The sequence below is a fragment of the Lagopus leucura genome, unplaced genomic scaffold (assembly GCF_019238085.1).
Source record: "Lagopus leucura isolate 7727_CA_CO unplaced genomic scaffold, USGS_WTPT01 Super-Scaffold_806, whole genome shotgun sequence".
Taxonomy (NCBI): Eukaryota; Metazoa; Chordata; class Aves; order Galliformes; family Phasianidae; genus Lagopus; species Lagopus leucura.
Window position 1 is genome coordinate 6,104,942 of NW_024962260.1, and position 9,204 is coordinate 6,114,145.

At 41.1% G+C, this 9,204-nt stretch overlaps 1 protein-coding gene across 1 annotated transcript in view; it reads right to left on the reverse strand.

Moving 5' to 3' along the window:
- Positions 1 to 1,891: 1,891 nt before the first annotated feature.
- LOC122177006 (transmembrane protein 132D-like) overlaps positions 1,892 to 9,204 on the reverse strand; it is a 195,623-nt gene continuing 188,310 nt past the window's right edge. The window contains 3 exon segments of the mRNA XM_042866056.1: positions 1,892 to 4,106; positions 4,108 to 5,012; positions 8,096 to 8,287. Coding sequence (XP_042721990.1) covers positions 3,833 to 4,106; positions 4,108 to 5,012; positions 8,096 to 8,287 — 1,371 coding nt within the window. The 3' untranslated portion in view covers positions 1,892 to 3,832.

Here is a 9,204-nt window from a genome sequence, read left to right on the forward strand (position 1 = left end):
TAATACCTCTTCTGGTTTTTCAAGTCATTTACCTCCATAGAACTCTTGTTCCAGAACAACTATTTACCTGCATTTCTCAGACCTTGAATTTGCTGGTGTACTAATGGAGCTCAGTCTAAACCACTATGTATATATATGACTGCTGAAGGGGAAGCCCTTAAAAAGAAGAAAGACAGTGAAGAACCAGCTTACCTGATTTATAGAACAATTGAGATTCTACTCCTCGTATTTATGCATAAAGCATCTAAAAAAAAAAAAAAAAGCCAAACTGCATCAGACACGTTTCCTTTTGTTAAAATGCCTGTACCAGTCTATCAGTCTAGCTACTCACATACAAAGAGGTATCACATAAAAGGAGACTCAAATATGAAAACAAGGAAGCAACTGCAAAAATACAAATTTATATCTCTCAGAGGAGACTGCTTGCTACAGTAGGGCTCTTCAGGCTTGAGAGGTTGCCAATGGGAGCCACAGGCTGCAAAATGTGCACAAAGCACCAACATCCTACCACTGCTTTTATGACAGGGAGCAGAGTTTATCCCCTTTCACTCACCAAACAGGATTCTTGTCTGATTGCCTGAAACACAAGGTTTCGTTCTTGATATGCTTCACGGTTCAGAAGTTTTCACCTGAAAGTGTTGTGAGAAAAGCAGATACATACATACACACACAGACAGCATGACAGACAGATACATACTTACATATGTACAAAAATCTCTACAGAAAGTTGAGTTATTAACCTATTAGCAGATTGAGTCTGCTTGCTTGCATGCTGACAGCCACAATCCACTCTGATTTCTCCTTGAGTTGAGCTCACAATCCTGATCCATTGAAAAGCATGCGTAGGAACGATGTCTCCGTTTGGTTTTGCCACAGATTTCCTATGTTATTTTGGGCAAAACACTTAATCCCAGTTTTCTCCATGTCAGTAAGGAATCCACCTTGCTCAGAGCACTTTGAGATCTACAGACAGAGAACTCTAGTACTAGGCATTATTTATAGTATTGCCCTATGGATAATAGCAAGCTGCAGCTGTTAAGAGACGTTAGGGATGTCTGAGCAAGCAGAAAGGCATAAATCTGAATGTCAGTATCCTTAGCATCATTGCTAGTGGCTGTTTCATCCAAGGAGAACATTTCAGTGGTTTGTGCTACCAGATGAACTTGCTGTTAGTTCTCCACGTTCCCCAGAGGCAGCTAACACAGAAATCTGGATTTACCATTGCAGCTCATTGGTAAAGCAAGTCTGACAGCCTGCTCGCAGCATGGCTTGTACCTGCTCCTTCTGAAGGAGGAAGACTGGCCACAGAATGACGCTTTTGCAACGCAACCCTGCACGCATGCATGAATCTCATCTGCACAGACTGCTGGCTTGCTGAAATTTGGCCACCTTTACCCTGACCTCCACGTTACTGAGGGTGAATTTCTGCGGTCACAATTAGTGATGTGTAAAAAGCACCCAAAATAGCTCAGGAAAGGGAAGCGAATCAGTGGGCTAGCACACTGCTGAACTTGCTGGGAAGCTGCAGGGCTTTTCGGCGAGCCTGAAGCTGCTTCCAACATGTGAGCACTCATCCAGAGGCAGCCTGGACACTGCCTCATGCTGTCCTCACTGCTGCAGCCAGTGTTAAGCTTACATAGGACTCAGTAATCCAGGCTTTTTTTTTTCAAAATCTTGTGTGGAATTATACAACACATGTCTCCAAAACACAGGTATTGATCTCCGAAGTCTTCACCACATTCACCCTTTTTACAACTACTTACTCTCTTAGTACTGTCTTCAAATGCATTTAGCCAAATATGGATCTTTCCAAATACATCCAGAGCACAAACTCACATATTAGACCCTCACACCAGGGATATGCATATGGATTTATTTGCATCTAGTCTCAAGCCTTGGAAGAGCGACTTGGTGCAAATACATTTGTTGTATAACATGCTGTTGATGTTATACCTTTTCCCACCAGCACTGCAGAAGAATGCAAAACTTTGTAATGAGATTGTGCCAAGAGTCATAATTCACCATTTCATCGGAGGACAAGTCTCCCTGCTGCTGCCAGTCTCTTTTAGGGTAAATGTTCTGACAGTGAAAGGAGAGAGGCGTTCAGAGTAGGAAAAAAGATGAAGCCACTAAAATGCAAATTTTATTCACAGTTGGCATATTTATAAATATATATATTACATTCTTACAATCTACAGTACATTCTAAATATAGAGGGATTCAATCTAAGTGTTTGTGGGAGGGTGGGTGTGTATTAAACAGAGCAACCTAGATTCAATGACAGAAAGAGACTTAATAATAAAAGGGGGGCAAGGGCTCACTCTGGAAAAGAAAGGAAAACTTGAAATATAAGCCAGAATTTAGTTAATGCTTTGGCACTTTGCCACCGGTCACTGGAAACCGCTTTTGGACCTCACAATAAACGCTGTGGTTTTAGGGCTGAAGGGTATACCAGACTCAAAGGGAAACCACTGAAATCTTACCGTATGTACATCCTTATCAGAGGAAAACAAAAGATAACCATCACTTCTGGGAGAAACAAAACGTTATCTACCAAGTTTAGCTGTTCAGATTTCAACAGTGTTGGCTGTGCAGCTCTTCTCCGTGGCCTTTCAGTGCCCTCTAAACGTGCTGGGCAGGGGACTAAAGAAGCATGAGCAGAAGGAACCAAACAACCTGACCTCTCCCAGGGAAGGGGACAAACAAAGAGACAGCTGCTGTTTGTGTCTGAGCCCTGCACAAGTCATGCTTACCCAAGAGAGAGCAGTCAACTTTGGTAAATGACAGCACATAAAGCGAGTACCAGCGTGGTACCAACCCTGCCTGTGCTTGGAGAGAGCACACCATGGAGAAGTGAGTGTGCATGGAAGGGGAGGGAGAATCCTCCACACTTCCAGATATGACTGATGCTAGCAAGTGCTCTCAGGGTTCCTGGCTGGGAGTGCTCCAGGGAAATGGCAGGGAATATAAATTTGAAACAGGACAATCAAAGAAAGTGGGCTTTTAAAAATAGCTTGTTCCCTCAAACTTTCCAAAATGGACCTTCCTTTAAATGAGTGGTATTCTGAGTATAGATTCTATCTTCTTCTATTTTACAAATTAAGAAATACTGAAAATTAGCTGGCAACGTTTATTACCTTGGCATCTACTTAAAAAGACAGTTTCGGTTTTAACTGTATATGTGTATCCATTCTCAGTGCTTGGGAGGCAAACGTGCTGGTTTGTAAACAGCCCAGTTACTCCATTTTTCCCATCAGATTCTTTGGAAACTCATGACTTTGCATCACTGGGAGCTGCTCTGCTCACATTGTTGATTTTTCTCAGCTTTAAACTGACATTCTCGGATGGATATGCCCTGCATGTGGCTTGAATGACATGCTCTCTTCGTTGATCTACTTACTCCTAGTCCAATTTTTTTGCTTTTAAACAAAGCTTGCAATATTGAACAGTAGAGCTGAACGAACTTTGTAATATCCAAACTGCACTGGAGTTTGTTATATTTATTGATTTCCTGGGACAGCTCAGAGAAGGAGACCGTATTATTTTGCTAAGTTTTTTGTCATGTTACCATGAATCAAAAAATCTCACACATCTCTCATTCCCATCTCTGAGCACAGAGAAGACTTGTATTTGTATTTTAAGAGCTGCCCAGGATCTCCGGTCTCCCAGCTGCTTTTGGGTGGCTTTTAGGGGCTCCATGGAGTTATCATTATCCATCAGCTGATTCTTGTGATCAATACAGCATTTTGCCCCACTACCCAAAATTAAAGGCAGAAGGTGAGTGAAAAACAAATGAACAAACAAACCAAACCAAATAGTCTTTTGTGTCTTATTACACATTTTCATGTAATCTCTCCATATAGTTTTTAAGTTCTTTGCACTCTCCCAGGTCCATATCCTGGCAAACCCATTTAATATCATCTTCACTGTTCATCAAGATTGAGTTGACAGTTGGACATCCATCATCAGAGGAGATGGTGGTAAATGTGGTGAATTTAACCCGTTTCCTCTTAGAGGTAGGAGAAGTAGTTGGTTCACTTTTCTGTTCTTTCCCTTCAGTGAATGTGGACTCAGCAGATCTAAAAGCTTGTCCATTAATATTCTGGGGGGGCATTTGTGTTGAGGAGATATTTGCTTTCTTCATAGTCCACTCCTCTATCAATGGCTGTAATACGTTCGTCTTGTTGAGATGAGAAATTTATGTGATTCTCCAGAAGTTCTGTCCTGTTGCTCAGCCCAACCCAGTCATGAGAGTGGCTCAGGCCTTCTTGTTCTTCGAAGGGAACTTGTTTGTTTCTGTACTTCAAAGCAAAAGTGACACAGTTGATAAGGAAGACCAGAATTGCCAGGCAAAAGACTCCCAGCAGAGCATACATTCCTATCTCCAGATCACTGAGCCCTCTGGGGGTCTGTACCAGGTCATTCTCTTCCAAGTCATTGTTTCTTGGCAGATCCACCTGTGCAGGGAAGCTCGTGAAATCTATTGGGATGTTCTGCAGATGACTGTCATCATCCAGGAGGCTCTCTCTGTCTTCTTTTTTACTTAGAATAGACTTTTGAGTGGTGGTCCCTTTGCCTTGCTCTTGGCCCATGGAGGAGCTGTAATACTGGCCATCTGGCCCAGCTCTTTCCTGCAAAGTGGTTTTTTGACGCCGGTCGCCGGCACGATTTTCTAGGTGGACACCAGCACCCCTGTGTTTACTATCGCTGATATTAGGGTTGGCATCACTCTGCCCAAACTTCACTTTAATGCTACCACTTCCGACAGCCAGGATGCTCTTCCTTTTGGATTTCTGGCACGATTCACTGATCACCATCTCCACCTTCACCAGTGTCCCCTGGCCTTCCCTCTCAGCTGCAATCACAGGCCACTTGAACTTGGGGTCATGGTGAATGGAGACCACCTTCTCATCCAGAGATGTAGCTGATAAGGAGAAGTCTTTGGAGTCATAAATATCCAGGGGCATGACAGATCCATCACTGAACTGGATCCAGCAGCTGATGGCTGCTTCCTATTTTATACAAAAACAAATATACACACACTCAGAATAAACATCGAGGGAAATACGTTCTGTCCTGGTCTATTTCCTCCTCCTCACAAGATCCATATACCATTTATAACCAGAAAAGAAATAAAAAAGCAGAGCAAGAAAATTAATGCTAGGAGAAATACTAGTTTAAAACACTCATTGATAATAAGATTTCTTTCCCCAAAGGTGCTTAAGGGAGCTGTATCCCCTGGGCTGCACAGAATCTACAGCACCATAATAAATTGCATGTCAAAAGGCATTACCAGCTACTGAGATCATTTACTGTTGTATATTTAAATGAAAAAATATATTGCATTATTTCTAAACTGCTTAAAATACAAAGTCTCCTCTTGTTACACACAACACATGTTAAAACATATCTAATATAGCAAATAGACCCATACATGGCTTCAGACATCCAGTCCTTGATTTCTGTCTCTCCAATGAAATGTTTTGTAGAAGCAGAGGAAACAGACCAGTTACTTCTTGAGGAAATGGCCAGAGTAATTTTCACGCTTGTTAGCGATTAAAAGCCAGACAGTAATGAAATTTAATCCTGTGCAACACAAACTGTGTACTTCACAGTACATGGAAGTTTGTGGAATAGTAACTGGGTCAGACCTGGGTACTAATTCTGTATTTGTGTGTGTAATGTCTTCTGGGAACCTTGGCTTTTAGCTTCTAACCAGGATATTATAAAGAATTCTTACATTTCAGAAAACATGCTGTCACCCAATTCAGAAGGTCTGATCCTCTAAGGTCCTCTCGATTTTGATTGGTCATGCTGCCTGAGAAAATCTTGGTGTTCACATATATATCACTTGTGGGTAAAATTCAGATAGCTCCACTGGAATCCAACTCCTGCTCTGGACGGTTTGACTCACTCTGTTTCAGTCGGGATATCTGCACCTGCTTAAACACTGTAGGTACCATACCAGAAAAACTCCTGTCTTGATGAGTGGATTCTATGGTGTCCAAACTGATGGGAGCTCTTGTCCAGTGCAGCTGGGCTCACCCTGCTCAGATGGACGGACAGACAGACAGACAACCAACCAATCCACTAACCTGCCGATAACCCTACTTGCTGGAAGGGCATTACCGGAGTCTTGTTTCTTTAAATAAACAGCTTTTCAGACAGACTGTATTTACATTTTAACTCAGCATACAGAAAGAGAATAAATATTTATCATTTCCTGTTAAATCATTTCCAGCACATAGTCGTTTACCTGTTCAAATCACAGAGGACAGGCTTCCAGTCTCTGGGGATTGTGTTGTGCATAATCTACTGGCCTGATTCCGAAATCCTTACAGCCATAAAGCTCCCTATGCTTCAATGGGAGATTTGCTTCTGTCTCTATTTCAGGACTGAGCCCTAAGACTTTGCTGACACTGTCATAAATCCCGGCTTTGTGTTTATTAATCTTTGGATGTTTCTTGAAGGCCGCATAGAATTTATATCATCGGCTCTCATCCTCCCACTGTGTTGCTTAAACCTGCATAATCATTTAATAATTTTGCATTGCTCTGCTTATAGGGATTGTTCTCTGGACATCGTGTACTAAGTGATGGAAGGAATCAGATGTCTTTCAAAGTGGAGTCAGTCCTTGGAGAGCAGAGGGTGCATGATTCCTTGCTGGTTTAGTACTGATCCAGCGCTGTTCTGTCTATAGTCCTATAGCAAGAGAGGCACTCATCCGGACTCCATTTCTGGGGGCTGGGCTGCATACTGGGAATAAATGCCATCAAACACAGCTTTTGGGTTGATTTCAAGGTAGTTTGTTTAACTCTCCATGTCAGCAATGGATTAGCTCAGTGGTCTTATTTCTAGCTGCCTGGCACTGATTTCTTAACTCCTGGAAGACTATGGGAGCCTGATTTTTATCACCCTATAAAGATGGCAGTTCTGCATTATTTCTCATCTTACATCCCACGGATAAGACCCAATGATGAATTAAAGCATCTCAACAGTTGGCCAAATTTCAAACATGCATGCCGTGCTCATTTACCTTTAAAGCTCAGATCATGTTTAAGAGTTAAGAGCCAGGTGCATCCTTGACATTAGTCCCAGAGTGATGGATTTGGTTGAAAAAAAGTTTAAATTTAAAATCTAGACAACAGCACAAGGACAACTATTGAGCAGGACCTGATGGAGAGGTGATAAAGTCCAAAAGCCCTAAGTGTTTTTGCCAGCATATGGATGGCTCAGTGCAAGGATTTCAGAGCTGCCAGAGCTTGAACAAGGAAAAGTTTGGTTGAACCATTCTTAGCACCGGAAGAAAAAAGAGGGGAAGTCTGGTATTACTCACAGAATAACCCCATTGCAAAGGTAGGATCAAAGGTAATAGACACCGGAGAGAAAACTCTCCCATTCCCCTTTGTCACATGTCAAAATTTATCATGTCCACGAGAGCCTGCGAAGATCTGACTGAAGAAAAAGGGAACACCAGACAACAGTGATCACTGATACACGGACTAAGAATAACTGGGAAAAAATGATTAATGTACGTATCTATGTTTAATCATGTATCATACTCTAGTAATGGCTTAGAATGAAAAGGATGTTCCCCAGATACTTAACATGGTAAAAAAATACATATATATGGAAGAGTCAGGCACTATGCAAAATACCTTCTTTTTTAAAGATGGACTTTAGAACTGATTTAGCTGACTTCGACAGGAGGCTGAACTCAGCAATGCCACTGGCATCATCTCCACTGCTGTGACAGAAGCCGGATGGGACAGAAAGGGGTGTGTGTGTGTGTGAGGTGACTTCTGTTGCTTATTTACGACATATCATTGAGTTGCACGGGTTATGCAAGGGCTGCAGCCAAGACAGATGTGGCAGGCTTGTTTGCTGACTTGTGTTGTTTAGTCTTTGCTATTTTTGTGAGATCTTTGTTTTTCTACTAGGGCACCTGATGGTCTTTGTTAAGAAGTGCCCATAAAGAAAATGTTTTATTAGTATATTGTTAATAAAAATCTGCTCCATCCCCTCAGCTTTAAGATTAAGTGTAGTGAATCAGAGCAGCATCCCTTCACAACAAAGTACATGTGAACAGTAGTACCTGTTTTGGAGACTGGAGCAGCTCTTGTGCTACTGCTGTAGCAAAGATGGCCTTATTGCTTCCTGGGCTGAGCTGCAGGGAGAGTGACAATCCAGTTACCAGCTGCACTCCCAGGTCAGTTATTGTCACCTTCTCATCCAGAACTGTCACTGTCTTCTCAGCCAAAATAGCATCTGAAAGTGGGGACAAGATCTGAAAAGAAAAGTCAAAATTAGCTACAGCCATTCTGCATAGCAGAAGAAAATGTAAAGTAAAATGGTGATGCAAAGCTATTGTTACACAGACAAATGCTATTAGCTTTTAACAGACACTACTAAAATAGGATGAAAAATGAGCCAGTCACATTGTATAAGTCTTCTGCAATAATAGGGTGCTTATAACATCTTTTATTATAGTAATTATAATCAGCTATGCTATTCACATCTCTGATATGATAGCCACACCTGTTTCAGATACATTGAATATTTTAACTGCAATCTTTATGTGAAAAGCAATTTTTTTTAATGATAATGCCATTGGATAGCATGTGAATAATGCAATCTATAAATTTACATACAGTCCTTAGAATAAACAACACTATAATTATTCTGTTGCATATTGCTACAAGGAACAGTCACAGTACCATGTACAGAATTGACAAAGAAAACTAGTTTTAGTTAATAAAGCATTCATGGAGATCAGTGAACTGACATATGACACCCAAAGATGTCCATTAGCAAGTAAGTTTAATTTAATTATACAAGGTATTCATTAAATGGAACTTGCTCTCTGCTGTTTGCCATTGGACTTTTCTTTCCAAAATTTAATGTGCATTTGTGGAAGCCTTAGAAGTCCCAAAGCTCTGGAAAGTCATTTAGAAAATCAACAGATTTTTCAGAAATTCATAATCTCAAATCCCATTTCTCCAAACCTGAAAATATGTGTTATCAACTACTGTGATGGCTGTTTTCTGGTTTGATAATGAATACATTTGGAGATGTAAGCTTTTTTCTTTTTTTTTTTTTAAAAACTGTTCCAGTGCTTCTTAACATGTTTTCTACTTTGTAGTAGCAATAAATTATCCTCTTCTCTTCTCTTCTCTTCTCTTCTCTTCTCTTCTCTTCTCTTCT